Source organism: Osmerus eperlanus, chromosome 22 (genome assembly GCF_963692335.1).
Source record: "Osmerus eperlanus chromosome 22, fOsmEpe2.1, whole genome shotgun sequence".
NCBI lineage: Eukaryota > Metazoa > Chordata > Actinopteri > Osmeriformes > Osmeridae > Osmerus > Osmerus eperlanus.
Window position 1 is genome coordinate 5,567,186 of NC_085039.1, and position 25,175 is coordinate 5,592,360.

Genomic DNA, 25,175 nt, shown 5'->3' on the forward strand with positions numbered 1-25,175 from the left:
TATTGTCTTGGTGTTTTTAATGCAACTAGGTTGTATGCATAGAATACGTTCTATTAACTGAATTGTGTGTTGTAGAAACATAATGCCAAGTCAGGTCATAAAAGTTTCCTTCCAGCTTTTCTCTCCATTGCCATTTCCGCTAGATTTCTGTCACATGACTGCACAAAAATCATGGCATTGCATTTCAGAAGAATTTGGGAATCACTTGGGAATGATATGTGCCTTTTTGATCTATAGGAAATAATGCTAAAGTTGTGGCCAATCCGTTAGTAATGTATGTAATTCATCAAGAGGAATATAACGGGTGCAGCTGACTGAGCGAAAACAGTTGGAATTTTAGAGACGATCTTCCTTCTCGGGAACAGGGATATCGTGTTCGTTTTGAGTGAATCGTTTAGCTATATGAAAGAAGTGAAAAAGACACTAGTAAGAACAGTTTTTCGCTTCAAACAATGTCTCAGTCAGGAAAAGACAAAGATGCACAAGAAGAAGCTCCACAACACGTCATGGGATTATCGAACGGCAGAAATACCTCTGAAAACTTGAATGGAAAAACAAAGGATGTAAGTGATGCAATTGTATCAATTGCTGGCGTTCACTCCGTCACAAAGTCTCAGTACTAAATGAAAAGGCGAATCTGAGAAAAAAATGTGGTGGTAGTGTGTATCAAGTCTGAGATTTGCATTAAAACTTTTGGCAGATAAGTCACGCGCATAGCTTACTCTTACGGAACCTGCTGGAAACGTCATCCTGTGTGATAAATTATCATACCTTGTTTTTAATTACATCCGATTTGTGAGTGCATAAATTCACCAGCTATTAACATTTTCTGAAACACAAAATATTGCTCAATGATGGCTTTAACCATAATATTTGTATTTGCTGATATTATGCATCTTACACAATGCATCTGACATAAACGCAAATCAAACATGTCCTCTTTCTATCTCCTGTGACAGGATTTTGACCTGGCCGCTGTTTATGTTTCGGATGCTCAGTACAACAGAAACATTTTTTTTGACACAACACCCCAAGCTGTGAGGTAGGGAAGCTTTTCTTAGAGCCGCATCAATTTCAATTTTGTTTCATATCTTGTGGGGGTTAAATAGCATACACTTCATTATTAGTTATGAAAACTAACATAACTAGTTGGATTTTTTGTGTGTTCTTTCACAGGCTGTACATGCTGTATAACCACTGGGGCTTCCAGGTTTTGGTTTACACCTTCATTGTTGTTGACCTGTCTTTGGCTGTCTTTGAGGACCCTGCTGTCATTCATGTACCAATATGGGTACAGTGTAATCATGTTGTATACATAGCACTTACCATAACCAATCCTTTGAACAAACAGGTTTTAAATAGTAATTAAGATAAATATCTGTCTAATTTGAGCATGTTTCTGTTGTGACTGAGTTTGAATACAATTCATGATTGTATGGGGAAGTTGGAAATATTCCTGGGGGAGTTAGCTAGCCTACAAGCCTCCACTATGTATCTGTCAGGTTTACAATTAGACAAACAGAAAGAAATCATGTTTGCTTTCCTTTTGTCTGCCCACAGGTGACCATGGTGGTCGAGCTTGTCTGTCTCTTGGCTTTTACAGCTCGTCTTGTCCACTATGCCAAAGTCATTCCCTGGCAAAAGTTTTGGAAAGACCCCAAGAACATCTGCATCATAGTCATCATTTTGGTAGTATTTTTTTGCAAGAGCAATTCAGATTAAAACTATTAAGTAGGTTAAACTTGGCATTACTGTATGGGTGCTGACATTTGCCCTGGTAGATGGAGCATAGCAAATATATACAACATTTATTATCCATTGTATCATTGTATATTATATGCTTTTGAAACAGTACAGGGTCAATTCGTATTTGCAACTACCGATTTGGCTTACCCACTGCAACAAAACTGTGAGCTACATCAGTTGCACCAAAATGTCTTCAAATAGTTGACCCAGGTTTGATTTAAATGTGCCAATACATTTTAGTAAGAAAAAGCAGTAACAGTAAGACTTTCCTCAAGTGTTAGTTTTTTTCACCATTACTGCAAATACTTGCTGTCAGCATGGGGTGTTTGAAGTAAATATTAAACATGTATGATAATGTTCTGAGGAGTGCTTAGCACATTGTTGTGAAGTAACCTTTAGCCTACGTTTTCCCTGAGTCAGCGTTTCCAATTCTTTTCTCTTTGTTAGCAAATTACTTTTACTCTGAATTCTGTTACTCTGAAAGAGGGACTAAGTATTTTTGAAGTCAAATGGTAGTGCTTGCAGGTTAATGGTACTGTGTTGCTTGCCACTGCAGATTCTCAGATAATGGTAGCTGCCAATAGTATGACTGTGGCTTACTGTATGTGTTTGTTGTAAAAGAAAGATTACGTGTCAGAGGACAGTTGTGGAGCACTGGCATTCACAGATTTATTGTGTTTAGATTGTATAGTATTTCAAAAGCTTTTCATTTTAGGCAATTTCCTAAATGCAATATCTACTATGTATCATCTACCACCATTTTGAATCCTTCAATTTCTAAAGAAAGCCATACAGTGTATTGACTGTAAACCTTTCATTCTCCCCTCCACCGTCTCCCCTCTCAGCTTACCATGCTTGACATGGTTATCTACGGAGCACTGAAATCTTCAAACTTTCATGCTGTCAGATGGTCCAGAGTTATGAGACCCCTCCTTCTGGTCAATGTAACTGAAGGACGACAGGTAATAATCATTGACAATCTTCCACTGGCTTGGGTTGTTGTAAGGTTGTCCCAAAGCTTATTTCTCAAGGCAAAACAGAATAACTCAATGATTTATGTGGCACACAATAAAATTAGTTTGTATATTTAATTATTAGTATTTGATATTATATTTGTAGTAATTGTACAGTATGAGGACATGTATTTGTCTCAATTGCTTAGTTTCTAAACTATTCATGAATTTATTATTTTGTGTTGCTTATCTTTTATTACTCTCTACCTTCCTCTTTTCCTTTCAGCTTCGCAGAGCTTTCAGAAGCATCCGAAATGCCTTGCCACAGATCCTGTATGTCTTCCTGCTCTTCATGTTCAGTCTTTTGATGTTTTCTCTCATGGCTCTTAAACTGTTTGGGAAAAGGTAAGTCTGCAATTCTACAATGATTTTTGTGTGATGTAATGATGTTATTCATACCATAACTTTGTGTATCTTTTAGTACTCCTATTTTAAATGCAGAATTGTGCTGAAATTGTCAACATTTTAATGTTTACCTGAATTAAACGAATGATTATTATGGATTAAATAAGTGTTAGTCTCACTAATATACATATAATGCCCCATATTAAAGAAGTGAAGACCAGTTCTTCTGTACCTTTTTGTTCACATTAAAAACTAAATACTGAAATATCTAATGTGCATCAGTATGTTAAACCTCTGAGTGCATGTGCAATGACATTGTTGAGCCAAGACCCATTTAAAATAAAATTACAAACAACAACGTCTCCATAGTCCAATAGAAAGCGGCACTCCCCTACAACACTACCAAGAGTTCAGAGTGGCTGCCCAATGACTAAAATTGTGTGTAAAAAAATAATAATATGAATAAAAGTACATTGCACACTTTTCTATAAAACATTTAGCTAGACACGGATCTTGATCCAATTGTAGTTCATCAGACAGTCATGAGCAGGATCAGATCAGTGGAATCTGACCCTGGACCAGTTCTTAACATCTGCTGCAGATGGTCAGTTGCAGGGGAAAAAGCAGCGTTATCATTGTTGCAGTTGATGTAAACCAGATCATCTGCTCCCACTTGTCTCTCCAGGGACTTGAAAACAATTGAAGGAAGCTCCTATTTCACCAACTATCTAGAGATCGTCTTTGATCTTTACGTGCTTGTCACCACCGCCAACAGTCCTGACGTCATGTGAGTGTTTATGGATTTTCAGTGTCTTGCTGACGGTTTCTTTATGACAATATTGCTTTGACAAAACAGGACACAGCTACAGTACATTGTGAAAGAGTGTTGAATGTACATGAATGTCTATAAAATTAGAAATTATATAACCTACAAGTAAATCTGTTTATCTGCCATTTAGTTATATTGTGTCTGTGTAACATTTTAAAACACTAATATTTCCTTCTTGTTTACTTCATAGGATGCCAGCATACAACTCCCATGTTCTCTTTGCTGTTTTCTTTATTCTCTACATCCTCATCAACACCTACATCTTCATGTCTGTCTTCTTGGCGGTCGTTTACAACAACTACAAGAAGTACCTAAAGGTAAAGTGCACACTCTAATTTGGTTTGCTTGCTTCTCTGGAGAACATGATTCTTTAATTGATGCTGATGTGGCTGCTGAACGATTTACAGACTGTTTGAGGAAGTCAGCAAACTAAACACATGTTTAATGCTTGACAATGTCATAAAACACACCAACCGGCTCTCTACCATTGTCTGTCTACAGGAAGAGGTACGGCAGCTGGTCAGGACCAAAAGACACAAGATGGTGCGAGCGTTTGGGCAGCTGCAGGAGAGACAGGGGGAGGAGGAGCCAGTGGTGACTCAGGCCTGCTGGAACCAGCTCGTACGATTGGTCCAGCCGGATATCAGCAACGCCCACAGGGAGCTTCTCTGGAATGTCTGTGATGACGGCAACCAAGGCTGCATAGGTCAGTAGTTGTGACCTTCAGTAACGTGTGACTTATGCATTTAAATTGATTACATAATACAAAGCAACATAAAGGACAAAAGAGGAAATATATTTGCTTGGTTTGTAGATTGGACACTATAACACACTACATGTGTCTTAGTAAAATTTGTGAAATTTATAAATTCCCAGGCAAAGTGATGTTTGTCCAGCTGGCAGACCTGCTCAATATCCAGGTTATCACCGTGAAGTCTAGGCCCCATCCCCTAGAGACTTGGATGCCCTCCCTCTACCTCTCCTCTCCCAGCCGCCTGCTGCTTCGCATGGTCCAGCACCGGTATGGCTTGCTCGAGGTCTTTCCTAACCCTGATCAAACTGGGGTGGGTGGGGGGCCCAGTGATTTGACAAATGGGAGCAATATGGTAAATACTTTATAGCAAGTTGAGATTGGATTAATTTAGTTCATGGCTTCTCTAATTGGTGCTTTCAGAGGGCAACCATAGTTTGCTTTGAAACCATTTACTGAACTTAGACATGATTTGTGATCAGTATGGACTTAGGTTTTTTTTTGCAATTCCCATAGCAACATTAAAAAGTCCTTTATTGCCTTTGCAATGAGCCTTGTAGGCACTTTATGACCTTGGGTGAGTTGTAGAATGTTTTTTACTTTCATAAAGGTTATAAAAGATGTGACTTATAAACCTTCCAGCGTGACTCATTACATTCAAGCCTCTAAATATAGCCTGGCTAGAACATGGCTGTCCGGGGGTCACACTGCTTTTGTCTGTGTGAAGCATGTGGAGGGCAGTTTTTATGCCTTTGAACTAATCACGTTGGTCCAATGTTGAGTTTGACATTTTATTCAAACTAAAAAATACTGGAGGAAGTAATTGGTGTGAGGGACTAGAGAATAATGCGTGCCTCTGTGGTTGTTTCATTGTGGTTCAGTTTCATTTGGCCATTGGGCCCAATTGCAGTTGGGCTAATTGCGTTTAAATTCTTTATTGTAGTTAAGCAATTTGTTATATTTTTTTATTAATATGTTTTTCTTCAAAAACCTTAGGCTTTTGATTGGCTTTTCTCTATCCTATTGATCTAAAAATGTACACACAGACATGGACACTCCCACCCTCAACCCCACACATTACTTTGTGTAAACATATTCATTTGTGAGTGTAGGATGGGTGCTTGTGTGCATGGGTGGGTGGGCGGGCACTATAATGCATGCCAGTAAGTGTTTATAGGTGGCTCAGGCCTCAGTGTGATAAGTTGTTATTCCTGCAATGTGTTTTGTACCCACCTGTAATACACACACTAAATGGTGACATTGTGGGTTTGAATCCTCCTCAGCCTAAATCGGTACAAGGTATAAAGGGTTCAAGTCACACACCTCCTGCAGATTCAATGCACACTTTGTAAGTGACTTTGGATAGCAGCGCTTGTGTAGCTGCCGTGGAGATCTCGTGCAGGAGTTATAGCCTGCATGGAGAATACCAAATCAAATTCCTAGTAGGGCTGTCCCCGACTAAGATTTTCTTTGGTCGACCAAGACTCGACTAAAACGTCTGAAAATCGACTAATTGAAATTTGAAACGCTTTTTTTTCCACACACAAAAAAACGTCCATCCATCCATCCATCCATCCATCATCTTCCACTTGTCCGGGGGTCGGGTCGCGGGGGCAGCAACCTAAGCAGGGAGGCCCAGACTTTCCTCTCCCCGGCCACTTCCACCAGCTCTTCCTGGGGGACCCCGAGGCGTTCCCAGGCCAGCCGAGAGACATAGTCCCTCCAGCGTGTCCTGGGTCTTCCCCGGGGCCTCTTCCCAGTGGGACGTGCCCAGAACACCTCACCAGGGAGGCGTCCAGGAGGCATCCTTATCAGATGCCCGAGCCACCTCAACTGGCCCCTCTCGACGCGGAGGAGCAGCGGTTCTACTCTGAGCCCCTCCCGGATGACCAAGCTTCTCACCCTATCTCTAAGGGAGAGCCCGGACACCCTGCGGAGAAAACTCATTTCGGCCGCTTGTATTCGCGATCTCGTTCTTTCGGTCACTACCCACAGTTCGTGACCATAGGTGAGGGTAGGAACGTAGATCGACTGGTAAATAGAGAGCTTCGCCTTTCGACTCAGCTCCTTCTTCACCACAACAAACCGATGCAGAGCCCGCATCACTGCGGACGCCGCACCGATCCGCCTGTCGATCTCGCGCTCCATCCTTCCCTCACTCGTGAACAAGACCCCGAGATACTTGAACTCCTCCGCTTGGGACAAGATCTCCTCCCCGACCCGGAGATTGCACTCCACCTTTTTCCGGTCGATAACCATGGCCTCAGATTTGGAGGTGCTGATTCCCATCCCAGCCGCTTCGCATTCGGTTGCGAACCGCTCCAGTGAGAGCTGGAGGTCACGGCCCGATGAAGCCAACAGGACCACATCATCCGCAAAAAGCAGCGACCCGATCCTGAGGTCCCCAAACCGGACCCCCTCAACGCCCTGGCTGCGCCTAGAAATTCTGTCCATATAAGTTATGAACAGAATCGGTGACAAAGGGCAGCCCTGGCGGAGTCCAACCCTCACCGGGAACAAGTTCGACTTACTACCGGCAATGCGGACCAAACTCTGGCACCGGTCGTACAGGGACCGAACAGCCCCGATCAGGGAGTCCGGTACCCCGTACTCCCGGAGCACCCCCCACATGAGCCCCCGAGGGACACGGTCGAACGCCTTTTCCAAATCCACAAAACATGTGTAGACTGGTTGGGCGAACTCCCATGCACCCTCCAGAACCCTGCCGAGGGTATAGAGCTGGTCCACAGTTCCACGGCCAGGACGAAAACCACATTGCTCCTCCTGAATCCAAGGTTCGACAATCCGACGGACCCTCCTCTCCAGCACCCCTGAATAGACTTTCCCAGGGAGGCTGAGGAGTGTGATCCCCCTAAAGTTGGAGCACACCCTCCGGTCCCCCTTTTTAAAGAGGGGAACCACCACCCCGGTCTGCCAGTCCAGAGGCACTGTCCCTGATGTCCACGCGATGTTGCAGAGTCGTGCCAACCAAGACAGCCCTACAACATCCAGAGCCTTAAGGAACTCCGGGCGGACCTCATCCACCCCAGGGACCTTGCCACCGCGGAGCTTTTCAACCACCTCGGCGACCTCAGCCCCAGAGATAGAAGGGCCCCCCCCAATGTCCCCAGACTCTGCCTCCACGTCGGAACGCATGTTGGTGGGATTAAGGAGGTCTTCAAAGTATTCCTTCCACCGATCCAGGACGTCCCCCATCGAGGTCAGCAGCGCACCATCCCCACCATATACAGCGTTGACAGTGCACTGCTTCCCCCTCCTGAGTCGCCGGATGGTGGTCCAGAACCTTTTCGAAGCCGTTCGGAAGTCATTCTCCATGGCCTCGCCGAACTCCTCCCACGCCCGGGTTTTTGCCTCCGCGACCGCCAAAGCCGCGTTCCGCTTGGCCTGCCGGTACACATCAGCTGCCTATGGAGTCCTACCAGCCAACAAAGTCCGATAGGCCTCCTTCTTCAGCTTGACGGCTTCCCTCACCTCCGGCGTCCACCACCGAGTCCGAGGGTTACCGCCGCGACGTGCACCGACCGCCTTGCGTCCGCAGCTCCGGTCAGCCGCCTCAACAATGGAGGCCCGGAACATGGCCCATTCGGACTCAATGTCCCCGGCCTCCCCCGAGACATGGTCGAAGCTCTCCCGGAGGTGGGAGTTGAAGCTCCTTCTGACAGGGGATTCTGCCAGCCGTTCCCAGCAGACCCTCACATTACGTTTGGGCCTGCCAGGCCTGACCGGCGTCTTCCCCCACCATCGTAGCCAACTCACCACCAGGTGGTGATCAGTTGACAGCTCTGCCCCTCTCCTCACCCGAGTGTCCAAGACATTCGGCCTCAGATCCGACGACACGACTACAAAGTCTATCATCGAACTGAGACCTCGGGTGTCCTGGTGCCAAGTGCACATATGAACACCCTTATGCTTGAACATGGTGTTCGTTATGGACAAGCCGTGTCTAGCACAGAAGTCCAACAACAAAACACCGCTCGGGTTCAGATTGGGGGGGCCATTCCTCCCAATCACGCCCCTCCAGGTCTCACTGTCATTGCCCACATGAGCATTGAAGTCCCCCAGGAGGACGAGGGAATCTCCGGGAGGAGCGCTTTCCAGCACCCCTCCCAGAGACTCCAAAAAGGGTGGGTACTCTGCACTGCCATTTGGTGCATAAGCACAAACAACAGTGAGGACCCGTCCCCCCACCCGAAGGCGGAGGGAGGCTACCCTCTCGTCCACCGGGGTGAACCCCAACGTACAGGCGCCGAACCGAGGGGAAACAAGTATTCCCACCCCAGCTCGATGCCTCTCACCGAGGGCAACTCCAGAGTGGAAGAGAGTCCAGCCCCTCTCAAGGAGACTGGTTCCGGAGCCGATGCTGTGCGTCGAGGCGAGGCCGACTATATCTAGCCGGAACTTCTCTACCTCGCGCACCAGCTCCGGCTCCTTTCCCGCCAGCGAGGTGACGTTCCATGTCCCTAGAGCTAGCTTCTGCAGCCGAGGATCGGACCGCCAAGGCCCCCGCCTTCGGCCGCCGCCCGTCTCGCACTGCACCCGACCCCCATGACCCCTCCTGCGGATGGTGAGCCCACTGGAAGGGGGTCCCACGTTGTCTCTTCGGGCTGTGCCCGACCGGGCCCCATGGGAAAAGGCCCGGCCACCAGGTGCTCGCCATCGAGCCCCACCCCCGGGCCTGGCTCCAGGGGGGGGCCCCGGTGACCCGCTTCCGGGCAGGGGCAACTGAGAACCATTGTTATTTTTCTTCATGGTAGTTTTTGAGCCAAGCTTTGTCTGATCCTTCGCCTGGAACCTGTTTGCCTTGGGTGACCCTACCAGGGGCATAAAGCCCCCGACAACATAGCTTCCAGGATCATTAGGACACGCAAAACCCTCCACCGCGGTAAGGTGGTGACTCAGGGAGTCACTTTTTTTGTACGTTTACAAAAAAACGTACAAACATTTTCCCGATCTGACTCAATGGCTGCTGGACATTGCAGATTCAGCCACTAATAGCCTACTAATAATAAGACTCGTATCACCAGTCCTGTTGTAACCGAATGCCGATGGTATTTAGTATCTCTTACAATGTACTACAAATTTAAAATATTGTGTGTTTAACATGCAAATCATCAGAGCGCGCTTATCACTGCCTGAAAACTTGCAGCATGCGAACTTACGCAGAAGCTGAGTGGGGAACGGTGCAACAGAGAAAGATTTTGTTGTCTTGGCCGGAGAAGATAATGTCATTCGATTTGGATGTGATTCTTATAATAGGCATTCATTTTTCAACCCAGCGCGTTAGCATGAGCGAAGTAGGGCTAGGCCAACTTACGTTTTTCAGATGGAAAGCTATACATCATATTCGACGTTGAACTATGAAAAATCGTTGTTTGCATTCAACGTTTTTCGAGTCACCCGGTACTTTGTAAATGGACTTTAATTAAATGCTGCCTTACCACAGATTTATTTGCCATTTTGACTAATAACACCGACAAAGTAAGCTATGGCAGAGTTTGTAATTCGGCAGCCAATTGTGCTCGTGCCTTGTGCAAAATACCAAAACAAAGCGCAGATTAACGAAAGGGAAAGTATGGAAGCAAATCGTTACCAAAATTCAAATGCAAATGCATTTCCAGAAATGCATTTGCATTTTAAGAATGTGGCTGCATTATTTGACTCATAAATGAAATTAGTAATCAATCATCCTATTTGCATTTTAATTTTCTTCTTCGAAAGTGCTCAATCTTTGACTTAATTAAAATGAAAAATAAATAGACATTTGAGATTTCATTTTCAAAACATGCCCCAGCAAATAGATACCAAAATTCAATTTGAAATGTAACATTTGAAAATTAAAATGCATTTCCAGATATGCATTTTCATTTTAAGAACGTGGCTGCAAAATCGTGACCACAATTCAAAGAACAATTTCAAGAACGTGGCTGAAAAATCGTGACCACAATTCAAATTCAAATGCATTTCCAGAAATGCATTTTTATTTTAAGAACGTGGCTGCAAAATCGTGACCACAATTCAAATTCAAATGCATTTCCAGAAATGCATTTTCATTTTAAGAACATGGCTGTAAAATCGTGACCACAATTCAAATTCAAATGCATTTGCAGAAATGCAAAATGAACGAAAAAGCATTCTGAGCAGCGCAGCAGAGTGACGTCAGTAGCCGCTCTTCTTCAGCTCCCTGCTGACCGAGCTACCCATCTTGTTCGGTAGGGAGCGGTGTGCACATCTGCATTGCATTACATTGCAAATGTGCCGGGAAATTGATTGAATTGCCGGGTCTTTAGAGGACGCATCACAGACTGAGCAACTTGATGTCAAACAATGAATAAAACAGTGGCAGAGCTACTATTAATGTGTAAATCTGTGACGGCAGAGTATGCAGCCAAGCTCTCTATGACTTGTTCTACTCGGTCACAGGCATCAGACTCAGATATATTATTAGAGTCTACCTGTTCAGCTAATTCTAACAGTGTTTGCACAATTTGAGGGAGCGCCATGGTCTGTGATGCGTCCTCTAAAGCAGCGGTCCCCAACCTTTTTTGCGCCACGGACCGCTTTCATGTAAGACATATTTTCACGGACCGGCAGAACGGACTGGGAGGAAAGATAGGCCCTGGACAGCTGCGCTGCTAATGCATGTACATTCTGGGTTTGATGTGATCCTAGTTAGTGACTTCCACACCTAATGCGAGCGCGCGGAGCGCGCGAGAAAAATAGTTTATCTGATTTGAGCGAAAAATTGTTTTTTGAGTTTTATGTAAAATAAACAGCCGTTTTTTCAATTGACCCATCTTTAAGTTTCTTAGCCTGGTTTTCCATCGTTATATTGTTACTAGCTAGCTTTCGATGTGTCAGTCCCACTGTTGTGTGTGACTATAAGCTACGACAGTGACACCCGAAGTGCGTTCCTTATATCCAGTTCAGGCCTATTCCAAAATTTAGTTTGATTGCTGTCACGGCAGAAAATCCCGCTTGATGTTGGAAATGGAAGCAGGGTTTTCAGTGCTTTAGTGGCGATCTCAGGATAGCCTTCATCCAAAACACCGATAGAGTTGTTGTCTCAAACAGGCTTCATTGAGTGGTAACTATCACTTGTCAAGAGGAAGAGACGCACATGATACCGTTCAATAAAGCCCACAAACTTGCTAAAAAATGAGTAAACACACGTCTTTGCAGAGCTTTTTTGCTCAGGGGAAAAGGCCCGCGGAGAAGGAGAGAATCAGGTCATTTTTCAGAATAAAACGTCTTTCAGACTCTGATAATCAATTAAAAGGAAATAATGTTATTAATTATTTTTTGTGCGGCCTGGTACGAAATGACCCACGGACCGTTACCGGTCCGCGGACCGGTGGGCACCGGTTGGGGAACGCTGCTCTAAAGACCCGGCCATTCAATCAATTTCCCGGCACATTTGCAACGTAATGCAATGCAGATGTGCACACCGCCCCCTACCGAACAAGATGGATAGCTCGGTCAGCAGGGAGCTAAAGAAGAGCGGCTACTGACGTCACTCTGCTGCGCCGCTCAGAATGCTTTTTCGTTCATTTTGCATTTCTGCAAATGCATTTGAATTTGAATTGTGGTCACAATTTTACAGCCACGTTCTTAAAATGAAAATGCATTTCTGGAAATTCATTTGAATTTGAATTGTGGTCACGATTTTGCAGCCACGTTCTTAAAATGAAAATGCATTTCTGGAAATGCATTTTAATTTTCAAATTTTACATTTCAAATTGAATTTTGGTATCTATTTGCTGGGGCATGTTTTGAAAATTAAATCTCAAATGTCTATTTCTTTTTCATTTTAATTAAGTGAAAGATTGAGCACTCTTGAAGAAGAAAATTTAAATGCAAATAGGATGATTGATTACTAATTTCATTTATGAGTCAAATAATGCAGCCACATTCTTAAAATGCAAATGCATTTCTGGAAATGCATTTTCATTTGAATTTTGGTAACAATTTGCTTCCATAGGAAAGCAGTAACACCTTTTCTTTTAAATTATATATTTTTAGAGTTGCTTTATTTGTCTTAAATAATATAATCTACAATTTCTGTAGAACATTTCGTTAATTCAGCAATGATGACACAAGCGGGATTCAGATCTCACACTGCCATATGGAAGCTCGACTAAAAAAATCTTAATCGACCAAGAGCATATCGACCAGAAAATCGACTAGTTGACTGAGTGGGGACAGCCCTAATTCCTAGTATCTGTATGGCGAAATAAAGTTGAATTGAATTGGATAAATGTGTCTGCTAAAATAATAAATGTAAATCTACTTGTGTGAGCATGTCCTCATACATGCTGACCTTACGTGTTTTTTCCACACAGGGTGTTTATTTACACTTATGACCTGATCATCCTGGTAAATGCCATATTCATCGGTCTGGATGAGGGAAACCCGCTGATATCCAACGCAGAGTGGGGGTTCCTGGCTCTTTACCTTCTGGAGATCCTCCTCAAACTCTATACCTTTGAGCCCCGCGCCTTCTTCTCTAGACATCAGTTCTGGAACTGGTGAGAACTCGAGACATTGTATGAAATGTGTTGTTTTACAATTGAATTGCATTTAGAAAGTTATGTATGATAGGTTATCTATCTATGCCATTATTGTTCATGTTCATTTATAAACATGTGAAAAGACATGGTAAATTGTGGTTGATTTAGCATACTCTAACTGATACAGGTTTGACACCATCATCGTCATCTCTGCATTGGTTGCTACGATCATCAATTCAGCCGTAAAGTCATGTGAGTACTCTGTTTGTCATTGTCATCATTTGTGAGGATTACACACAAAGTGATGACTTTTTAGTTCTGAACACTGTGACAGGAAAGTTATCATATTGTACCACAGTTGAAGTAAAAAAAACTGGATCTTTGTCAACTCAAAGTTTTGTCATTTCTACAAAAACAATTGTTTTTTTCCCCATAACTTATTTCCCATTGATTTTGCCCAACAATATAGTAAAGCCAAGCTTAATTTATAAACTTAAATTTCAACTTCATAAGGGCATACCGTGTATTAAAGCGAAGAACTTCAATGTTACCATTTATAATATTATCTAATCCCTTCAGATGGGTGTAGGAGATTTATAATGTGAGGAAATGTAGGTTTGGAATGAGCACACTTCTCCTGGGGCCTCATGTATAAAGGATTGCGCAGCTTTCATACCAGAAGATGGCGTACGGCCAAAACTCAAAGTACCTACACACAGAAATATTATGTATGTGAGGGGAGTCAGTTGGCTGAGCGGTGAGGGAATCGGGCTAGTAATCCGAAGGTTGCCAGTTCAATTCCCGGTCATGCCAACTGAAGTTGTGTCCTTGGGCAAGGCACTTCACCCTACTTGCCTCGGGGGAATGTCCCTGTACTTACTGTAAGTCGCTCTGGATAAGAGCGTCTGCTAAATGACTAAATGTAAATGTATGTATAAAACCGGTCGTACGCCAGGTCCTGCGCACCTTTCCTATAAATCACAATCAACGTGAGATTGACCGCGAGTGGTGAACGAACCACTGACCCCGCCTGGCCTCCTCCCATAAATGAATATGCAGATGAACTATAAATGCACTCCTGAGGTCATTTCTTTGTCTGAATTACCGTATTTCTTCGAATAAACGGCGCCCTCGAATAAACGCTGCACCAAAAATGAACGTTAAACGCCGCAGCGTTTATTCGAATAAATACGGTGACTGTGAGATCAAGGTTCTGACAACAGAGGTGGAGGCGATAAAATGTATCCTGTTTGGCGACCTGTCATCAGGTATTAGCGACAAAAGAAAGTCGGCGGAGAGAAAACTGTCACTATTTGCGCCCTTTCTTGTTTTTAACCTGTAGCACTTTGAGATTTAGCTAAATGTAAAGTGCATTACAAATAAAATCATTATTATTATAGAGCCATAAATGCTGTGGGTTCAGAGAACCGGACCATGGCAGAAATTAAGAAGAAATGGTCCAATGCAAAATTTTAAATGAAGAAACGAGTGGTGGCGCATCATAACAGCATGGCAGCAATAGGGTTAGCGTGACATGCATTTCCTGAGTGATTTTGTCGTTCGATTGACACCCTCAAGTTTAAAGATCCTGTAAAGTGGACCTGAAAACGAGTTTTAAGTTTGCCACACCACAGAATAATGTGTTATTAACTACCCATCCAAATTCAAATGAAAAAATAACACAGACAAGTATGTTAAATTAGGCTTTGAAATCGTGAAAAATCCAGCAGTCTTCTCTGCTTGAGACTGGGGGGGCGTGTCGCCTGAAGGAGCTGAAGCTCCGCCCCTCACTGCCTAGTGCCTACCTCCGACCCAGATAATAGACGCTATGTCAAGCCAAACAAAACCATATAGAACTAGAGAGGGTACAATTTCTGGGGAAATTGTAGGGTGTGCTTGCTTGCGTCGGTTGCACAGGGGTCCGTTTTTGGATGACATTTTTACAACTGATATTTCTGTATATTTTATATAAAAATGCATACTTATTATTTATAAAGATTACATAGATTTAAAAGCATTTTTTTGCTGCTCATTTACAACTGAAAATACGAGTGAAGTGTAGAATGAAATAGATGTCTTCTCATTTCCCCTGCAAGAGGCAGCCTCATCGTTGAATCAAAACGAATAGATTTGGAAGACCTGTGTAAAAATTGACCTAATCTCTATGACGTCCTTTTAAGTTTTTCCCTTCTCGTGATATTTGAAGGCATTTAGCCTACTCATATTGCATTCATTCATGAATAAAGAACCCCCTTTGAAGATTATTCTACGACGTTACCGGCAGTAGAAGATGGAATCGCGATTCAAACAGTACCATCTGCTAACTGAAAATATGCCCCCAAAAACGTAAACAAGCTTGACATTTATTTAGTGGAAAATCGCTTTCATAAAAAGCTCACTGGTAGCGATCATTGTCAGTAACAACGCCAAGTGCGATATAGCCCTGTGTGGAGAAGCTGCCTCGGTAAATTGTACAGTACAGTAGACTACTGCTGTGTTCGTCTTGGTAGCGATTGCGTTGGTTGAATTTGATTTAACGTTCCGTTGTACGGTTTAGCCTGAAATTAATTATTTTCATGAACAGATTGACAAAGTTTAGGCTGTGGCAATGAAGTTAAGGTTAGTAGTTAGACTTTTGATTTAAGTAAGGGGAGTGCCGAACATGTTCTGTCGCCGTTTGACTTCCTACAGTTGTGTAACCTAGATGTTTTTGTAGTGTCTCGCGTAGGCTACAGCCTTGCAGTGAGCAACACTGGTTTGAAACCACAGGTAATGATAATTTCACCCACAAATCGTTTACTTGTAATGTAATGTCATAATAAATCCTACAACGAAAATGTATTCATGAGGAATGTTTATTTTAACGATTGAAAACAGATGCATCATAGACCACTGTAATATGTGTTGCCCGGGCAACAGAGGCTAATGTCATGATGCTAATACTTCAGTGACATAGTAGACTACTGTTTCCGAAAGTAGATGTACTTCCTTAATAAAATCAGCTTATATTGTACATTACACGTCACAATTGTGTGTCATATCACAAAGTAAAATTAGTAAATAGTTATCACCCTGGCCTCTTTGCTTGTGGCGTTTCTGCAGCTGCCTTGCAGTAAAGCAGTTAGCTTAGCTATCTCCCAGAAGTTAACGAGCTGCTAAACTAATGTTCTGCTAGAGGTAGTCACGCGAGTTTTCGTGACGTTGGTGACGTAAGTAGCGTCTTTGACTGTGGCTAGCAAGTTAGCCACCGTTAGCTTCACTTTTCGCCACAAAAACGTAATTTCCACTTAAACCATGCAACGGAACGCAAATCCCAATAGAAGCAACTCAATCGCTACCAAGACGAACATTTTGACACCGCCGTTGTGTATGTAGTCCAAATATTGACTGATCCTTAGGGGGGCGAAAATAAATAATAATAAATAAATATATATGTGAGAGAACAAAGGTTGTGCCCTTGCCGAAGGCAAAGCACACCCAATTAGTATTTATTTGTTCAATGAGTGAAACGTACAGATGCATATAAATGAAATGATCCCCTGAGCTGTAACAGTAAAAATGGACACCAGAGACAGCAGACAGTGAGCTCTCCAACTAGGCTACTTCTAACACATTAGCTACCATTTCACCAAAATACCATCATTCTACACCGAGTAGCCTAATATCAATTTAGCGGTTTGCACTAACTCATAGCAGAGATACCTCTGGAAAAGTTATCTAGTATAATTATAACAAGCACACAGAACAGAGTGATGAACTGCTGGCAGCGGTGGATTGTCCAGGTGCGACCGGAGGAGGAACGGCCGGGAGGGCGATGCTCGGTACGGCTCCACGCTGCAAGAGAAGCCGTGTGTCCCCGGACACACGTCCGGGGTTCTGTAGCTGATGTAGCTGATGTAGGCTACAATAACAGTACAACAGGAGGAGCTATTCAGTGATCTGACGTAGATAGGGCGAAATGATGTAGATAGGGCATTTTTTGGCTCCGCCCATTAAAACCTGATCTGAAAACGGAAGAGAAACTGTTCTTCGGTCTAACTCCACATTTCAGTGCGACAAAGTTTTAGCGCTTTGCACATGCTTTCAGGAACTTATTTCACACGTATATAATGTACTTAGAAGCAAAACATGGAATTTACTTTACAGGATCTTTAAGTAAGGGATAATGCCCGACAAGGTGTCCAATATCACCTGATAATGGACGATGCGGAGGCGTGAACCGTCCGACCTCGAAGGGCATCATCCCGCTTATACCATGGTCACTTGCCAACAATTTTTTTTTACAAACATTAATTTATGTTTTCAGGCGTTTTGTAAAAGAAATATTTTTTTTTTTAACGTTAGCCAACTCTGATATTTTATAGTCCGCTCAGCTCATAGAACCAACACCGGCTTTCCCTTGGCTGAGCTATTAGCCCGAAAGCTAACGTTATGCTAGCAAGATTCAGAGGCAATAACATTGTGTACGGTTGACAAACAGTAAATATAATTTTACAGTATGTTTGACAATAAGATTTGCTAGCTAACCAGCCATGTCACTGTCCCAAAATCAATATCAAGATTTTCACGAACAAAGTATCGTCCATACTAGTACTAGGCTACAGTACGGTCGCAGCCTGTGGAGCGAGTTGAATAGCAAATGGATGTGAGATGACCGCATCAAAGTTGACATTTTCTCCAAACAGTAATTATAATTTGACAGTATGTTTAACAACATGACTAGCCAGGTATCGAGCCATGTCATTTTCCCTAAATAAAATCTAGATTTTTAAGAAGATCTAGATTTTACTGTTGTGTTGGCCGCAGCCTGTCTGCAGTAGATTGACTAGCGAGGTGAATAGCGAATGGGATGTGAGATTAGCGGTTACGTGACACTGACACACTACATTCAGAAAAGTAACATTTTTCAATGAAGATAAATATTGAAGTCACTCATTGTTGTAAATACAAGTTAGCTTGTTAAAGTCTTTCAAAATAGTAAATGGACTCTTTTACTCCGTCCCTGTTGTTATGGTTACTTATTTCAGACACTTTGTACAGGCTCATATACTATGTAGCCAGCGGAATAATTTAGAACGGTGAAAATACAGTTTTGCTGCAATGACGTAGTAGGTGTCCGTTATCACCCGATAATGGACACCCCTGCAGCCAATCAGAATCGAGTATTCACCCAGACCATGGTATAACCGAAATTATTAAGTGGTGACGGATTACACAGAAGGCTATATAGCATTTCCCGTTTAGGGTTTTGGCATTTTGATGTGATCATCCACATTAATGATCAAACTTTTATTTTTTATGTTTTTTGAATAGTCAACGTCATAAAACATGGAAACTTTATTTTGTAATGTTGGTGAGTTTCAGCACTTTTCAGTTAGAATTCGCCATGTTACAGAGCCAGACAAGACTTTGCGGACGGTCCGCACATTCTCACGTCAAGTAAATCTTTATACATCACAAAGTGTGCGTGAAAACCAGCGTACGCAAGGTTTTTGTGGGTACGCAACGTTTGAGGCCCCAGGTGAGGTAGGCCATAAACCCTGCTGTTCCCTAACGCTATTCTGCCTCTAGTGGACGCTGTAGTTGTGATGGGCAAGCCTGGCTATTAAAGGGGTCCTTGGTGTGAAGTTACATTCTATATTCAGCTTTATTTGGCTTATAGGGGTAGAGGTATTGTGCTTGCATTTGACTGGGTGTTTTGGGGGGGGGGGGGGGGGGGGTGTGAATCAACTCTAACCCTGATTTTGTATATTTCAAAAACTCTGGCATGGTCTTCTTGTATTACAACTCTCCTGTTAATGGCCTCACAGCATGCTATTTCAGAACATCTTAGAAGATTAAATGTCTTTTTTGGGATTTATCACATTGACGTAAACATGCCTTGTCACAGCTGGAGGGTACACTAGCCGTCAGATCCTGGACATAGTCTTCATCCTGAGGGTGCTGAGGCTCATACGGATTGTGGACAGCATCGAAAGGTCAGAACTTTACGTCTGTGAGCAGATATTCAGAGTTGGAATGTCCACATCTTTGCCAACAATCATAGCCCCCATGCTTAAACCTAAGTCTGTGAGGCTGTAACCTTCTTCATATTATTATCTTCCTAAACAGGTTCCGTGCCATTATCAACACTCTCATCAAGATCGGGCCAACTATACTTACATTTGGACAGCTCATTGTTGTAAGTGGTTAGAGTCTAATTGTAATTACAGAAGTGTATATGCAACATTAGACTTACACAGTTGTCAATTATTTTATGATGTTTTGTATGAGCTGCATTTAATTACTGACTTCATAAATCTGCTAAACTGAAGCTCTGAGGTCATAAGATTGTTGGGTCATCTCTCTCTTTTTCATCTCTCTAATAATGCGAGGAATCTCTGTGTGTATCTGTTTATCTGAGTGAATGGGATTTTAGGGCACTCTGCAAAGTTCGTATTTCCCAGGTGTCATTTTTATAATCTAATGGAGTGCAGTGGTTTGGATAAGAATTTCCCCAAAATGATTTACTACAAGTTTTGCTTGCTGTGCGCACAAAACTGTGCACGAAACTCTCAACACCAAATCAATTATCACATTATAATCACCAGAGTGCATACAAATTTTGTCTCCTCGGTCAGTTGTCATGTCATATTTATGAGAATGCGATTCAGAAAATGCAAGACTATTTTACAGCATTCCATAGCACAAAGGAAAAATTCAAACGTTAATATAAACATAGCAAACACCCCTTAAGCTACATAATCATTTGCATGAATGTACCAGAGCATTGGCAATTTGTTTAAAATAATGAGAAATTGCTTTTATGACGTGCATAAGTGACTAGGAGATGTGTAAGTTGAACACGTACTTCTGAGATGACAGAGAATTTCAATTGTGATCAAGAAATATAGGTACCAAAGCCACTGAGAAGAACTGTCATCACTAGCTGCATCACGGGCACTGAACTATCTATCTATAATTCCCTAAATGTGTGTGTCACCGACATCATTGCGGGCACTGTGCCCCATCTATAATTCCAGGAATCTGTGTGTGACACCAATTTTATCATGTGCACTATCTATAGTTCTGTATTTGTGTGTTTCCCTGGCATCTTAATCACCGATTGCATCATGGGCACTGTGCACTAGTAAAAAAAAAAAAAAAAGCCTAAACAAAACTATCATACCTCCTTCTTGTTTCTTAGGTTGTTTACTACATATTTGCCATGGTGGGAATGGAACTATTCAAAGGGAGAATCCATTTTTTTCCGGAAGACTCCACCGATCCTGAGAAGGAGTACTGTGGGAACCCCCTTCTCAAGGGCACGGCGTTTGCCAGGAACAACTACTGCAAGAACAACTTCAACAATGTGATTTCTTCCTTTGTTCTTCTGCTGGAGCTGACTGTGGTCAACCAGTGGCATGATATCCTTTTTCTAAAACTCACATCTGTAAATAGGAAATGGGGTCAGAAACAACGGGTCGGCTAAAGTTATTCTGTTTAGCCTGTCCGCTGACAACCCTTTTTTTTTCTCACCCATCAGCAGTTGTCTGTTTTGTGCTTTTCTAAATTGAATGGTCAGAATGTTTTACATAACCGGACTCATATAGTTGAAATATGCCAATTAGAAAACAATGTTGACATCTAAGTTATCGTAACCATTTATTTTAACTACATCAGACTCACAACTGTGAAATGCTTTTAATGAAGTTAAATTCAGTTCTCAGTGAAAACTTAATTTGCAGTTCCTTAATGGGGTTCCACTATTGAGCAGTGGGTATACTGCTGTCACTCACGTATCAGCCAGAATATTCTTTGTCCTGTTCCATATTGTTGTCGTCATCATCATCATCAAGTAAGAATAAAAACATTTGCTAGCACTTAAAAAGGGCAGTTTTTATGTACAGTATCTCACATATACACAGACCAGGAGATTGGTAAACCCATCATTTTGGGCTAGTGTTTTTCCATATTGCACTTTTGAAATTACAAGAGCAATAATCGCTCTTTGCCAAATTGCTTTTCATAAAAACATGAGTCTTGATATCCTGACGAGTTGGCTGAATGAATGTAATTTCTTGACAGTATCTTCATCGCCTTTGTACTTGAGGCCTTCTTTGTGGAATACACCGTTGACAAAAGCCACCTGCAGACGTCGCTGGAAAAGAAAATTGAAGAACTGGGGCTGGGTGTTGAACAGTATGTTTTGCAGATATCTCATTGCCCTAGACTAGGTTCCAATATTTCTATTGTTTCCAATGCTAATGTTTCAACTTGATTAATGTATTACTTTACTTAGTAGTTAAGCTTACAACAACTCTCACACACTCATTTCATTCATAATGCACTTACTAAACATAAAACATTTAACAATGAATGAATAAAAAAAGATTCTCTCCACTTAGGGACGGGCCAGATGAAAACTTGGTGGATGCAATGGAAACAAATGACAATGACATGGGTACTTCAGAATCTACGAAGGCCAAACCGGCACTCATGTTTAAGATTGCCTCAAAGAGTAAGATAAGCTCCAAAATCCCATTGTGTTTACCGTGTTCCCCATAGCCTTGCATCACGTGACTGGCATGTGTCTGAATAATATTTCATTTACATTTTTGCTTATAACACTACTCACACACAACAAAAATACCTCATTAGTTGCAAAAACTAGCTTTTGAGAGCTGACTGCGCTTTCTGTTTCACATGATATAACCAGCAACAACAAGCCATTATGAAGCTATGAGACAGGATCATTTGTTGTAAACTTAACTGGATGATGGTAGTTCATCGTACTGACATTCATTGTCTGTTCTCCATCAGGATACAAAACTGTGGATGGCTTGTTACAGAGGATGTTTGAAGCAGACTTGAGCCCTGAGGACTTTGCAGAAGATGAGGATCCTAACAACCCATCAAACCTGAACTTCTCAAACCCTTCCTTTGATTATGTATAGCCATGCTGAAAAAGGGAAATAATCAAATACTCTATGTAACTTTACACTTTTGTACTGAAATGAATATAGCTGCTTATATATATCATGTATCATTCCATATGTAACATAAACTACTTGATATGAATACTATTAAATATATTTTAAGAGGTTTCTATATGCAATAAGCTGTAAATGGGTAATATTCCTCAATGTGATATTTAGTTATCTATCTCTTTCCTATTAAACTCGGTCAGTATCTCGATTTGTAAATATCTTGAACCTTGAAGTGTCTTGTAGCTATGTAACAGGATCAGAATAGTTTTTTCATCAGTGGAAATGAAACAAAATACTACATGTAAGTTTGAAGGAGATTTTGAGAAAACAGAAGTTCCCGATGAGGTAACTTTGTTGCAATAGTAAAATCTTGCTAAAATACAAATCGATGAAGACTTTTGACTCGGCTCTATAATATTTTTGTTATGAGACGGGTGTGTGCATTCATGGCATGATTTAACTATAATTTGTGGGATGCCTGTTGAAAAGCTCCACTCCTTTTCGGTAGGCGGCGGTGTTGCTGCCTCAAAATACTATACGGGGGCTACAGAAACGTGCAAGAACGAGGGAGTGCGTTGTTGGCAAATGATGCTGATGCTGGGGATGCGAATGGAGACAAGCAAGAGGATGCTACTGTAGAAATGGCGGTGCACGGGGCGAACCTCCTTATATGGTTTTGACCGTGGAGGCAAAACAATGCCCCTCGTCAAAATCTTTACGACTTCTATCTCATGTCGGCGGAAAAGAATTAGGTAAGAAGAAAGCTTCCATATTACATAATCTCGACAGCATTTGAGGTTTAGGAAAATGTCGCTTTGCAAACCTATTGTTTCTTGTGTAGGCCCACATGATGTAGGATGAGATTTAACGTATGGTATACATGCATTAATATGAAATGACATCATTTGTTTAAGTTAATTTTCAATTAAGTGCTGGTGCTTTTATGTTATAATTGTATTGGGCTTCCGTTTGGAAATCCCAGCGTGCGATTCACGTTGGAATGTTAGCTCCATTATTTTCAGTAGGCTATGGTCTTTCAATTTTAATGTAACGCCCATTACTTAGATGCGATATTTAATGAATCTAAATAGGCCCAATTAACACCCATCCTGTATGCCCGAAGATAAGAAACATACTGCCATTGGGGTAGATTATTTGTAGGGTGGGACAAGCATAAATTCTTGTTTTTTTTTACCCCTTCATCATTTGGGGTGTTGCGTGCGCCACCTCTCGCCTGAAACGTGGTACGAAAAGGTGGGTCTCTTGTCTAACATGAGACTGCGCTGCAGTGCGGACAAAAAGTGGAATGGGATGGATCGAGAGCCGTTGCGGATAAATGCCGTATTATAAACTGAGATATCAAAATAACTTTGCATGCCTTATTGGAACTATATATAGTAGCCTAAACTAGCCTACATTTCGTTCGTCGACATTGACATTGTAGGCAATTCAAGCAAAGCCCTGCACTTGTCCACTGCAGGATTTGAAACAACATTCGTTAAATACTTATTTGAAAATACATACATTTTTTGTGTAAAAGGATAACCTTTTAGATGAGAAATTAACAAAGCGCGCAATTGTAACTGCTTCTTTTGTGGTAAAAGATTGCATTAGTTTGGATTTTTGTCTTGGATACCAGAATGCAAGAAAGCCCCACTATTCACATTCACATGGGACGTCAGAGATGTTGAAGTTGACGCGGTTACAAGAGTCCTTGCAACGGATTTTATCATATGTTGTTGCCACTGCGAACCTAAGTGTTGAGCTGCATCGTATCGGTTCATCATACAGGAAAAGTAGTGTTTGTCTTTGACTTTGAAGGACGTTTTGTGCCACCTTAAAATCCCAAATGAAGATTCCAAAAAGACGGAAAAGACTAACGTGCCTTCTCTGCGCCAGGTAACGACACGCGTCTAATGAAATGATGGTTGACATCACAAGCCCTTTAGACTCTAGATCGTCTATGGGATAGGACTGAAATTAAGTAGGCCTGTACAACATTTTGCGGGCAGATTGTGGTGTTGGAGCCTCAAGCCTAAAATCCATCAGTGGTGGTTGAAATGTTAATTGCTTAGGCCAAATTGATATAGCCTACAACATTTGTATGTCATTTATTTAGGTAGACCTACTTACGATGATTCTTATTCATTTAGAGTAATTAAGTAAAAAAAATAACGTGAATCGCTATGGTGGTTTTGGTAGGTCTAGCAATACAGTGTGGATTCTGTGCTGTAGCCTAAACAAAGTCGTCTCTCTCACTTGAAACATTATGTAGCTCTGATATATTTTGTCTGGTCCATTTACTTTTTTTATTCAACTGTCATAGTCCTGTAATTGTTGTTGTTTCAGCATGTTTTTTAAAATAAGTTTTGTTAAAAAATGTGTATTATACATTTTATATTTTGTGTTAATTCAAATAAACTGCAACACTTCGCCAAATAGTGCAACGATATCTTCAAACCTCACTTTGGTGAATGTCATGGAAACAGTTGTGACAAACCTCTCTGTATTTTGACTTTTCTTGGATTGTAGGCTAACAAAGGAAGGTTTTGGCGTCGACTAAATTTGGCAAGCTCAGGATTTTTTCTCAGACGTAAGGTTTTCGAAGAGGTTTTAAATATGGTGAGAGGTTTATGTGTTCTTCAAAGTCCCTTGGAAATGTGGCTGCATCTATATCCACCAGTTTGAACACAAAATGGCTGTGGCAGCTCCCCTTTCCTAGGACTTCAAGTAATTTCATGATTTCGCTTTAAAGATCTGGGAAACTTGAATACAAACCCTTGGCTTTTCGCTGAGTAAAAACTCCCTCACTTCCTATAAGGCTATTTGTATTTCATCGAGGAAGAACAGCAAAAAAAATAACTTACTTGTGTCCTGTAACTAGTTGGAATCTATCAAGTCTCTCACTATTTGCAAATTATGCACTACAGCTTTTGTCTTTCCTTTTTTGCCTTAACCTATCACTGCTCCTAATGGCTTCTGAAAATGAGATGA

At 42.0% G+C, this 25,175-nt stretch overlaps 2 protein-coding genes across 4 annotated transcripts in view; both read left to right on the plus strand.

The window, feature by feature from the left end:
• The first annotated feature begins 82 nt into the window (after positions 1 to 82).
• tpcn3 (two pore segment channel 3) lies at positions 83 to 22,389 on the plus strand. The gene is made up of 20 exons (XM_062448873.1): positions 83 to 94; positions 399 to 563; positions 960 to 1,042; positions 1,177 to 1,291; positions 1,561 to 1,689; positions 2,592 to 2,708; positions 2,986 to 3,104; positions 3,790 to 3,891; positions 4,124 to 4,250; positions 4,435 to 4,639; positions 4,810 to 4,954; positions 13,045 to 13,230; positions 13,400 to 13,464; positions 19,103 to 19,190; positions 19,324 to 19,393; positions 20,399 to 20,618; positions 20,959 to 21,049; positions 21,280 to 21,393; positions 21,600 to 21,712; positions 22,015 to 22,389. Exons 1-20 carry the CDS (start codon positions 83 to 85, stop codon positions 22,146 to 22,148), a joined length of 2,400 nt encoding a protein of 799 aa, XP_062304857.1. The 3' UTR covers positions 22,149 to 22,389.
• Positions 22,390 to 22,734: 345 nt separating this feature from the next.
• The window catches only part of ttbk1a (tau tubulin kinase 1a), a 33,571-nt gene continuing 31,130 nt past the window's right edge, over positions 22,735 to 25,175 (plus strand). The window contains exons 1-2 of one of the 3 annotated variants that reach the window (XM_062448788.1): positions 23,482 to 24,080; positions 24,714 to 24,803. In XM_062448788.1, coding sequence (XP_062304772.1) covers positions 24,801 to 24,803 — 3 coding nt within the window. In that variant the 5' untranslated portion in view covers positions 23,482 to 24,080; positions 24,714 to 24,800. Of the gene's footprint in view, positions 22,934 to 23,481; positions 24,081 to 24,713; positions 24,804 to 25,175 lie in introns of those variants that run through there. The other 2 variants (XM_062448789.1, XM_062448790.1) reach the window with 2 other exon arrangements.

Excerpts from the sequence above, each read along its gene's own strand:
- tpcn3 (XM_062448873.1), top strand. Across the intron at positions 3,105-3,789 it reads CTTAAACTGTTTGGGAAAAG|GGACTTGAAAACAATTGAAG; the intron begins GTAAGTCTGCAA and ends TTGTCTCTCCAG. Across the intron at positions 19,191-19,323 it reads ATTGTGGACAGCATCGAAAG|GTTCCGTGCCATTATCAACA; the intron begins GTCAGAACTTTA and ends CTTCCTAAACAG.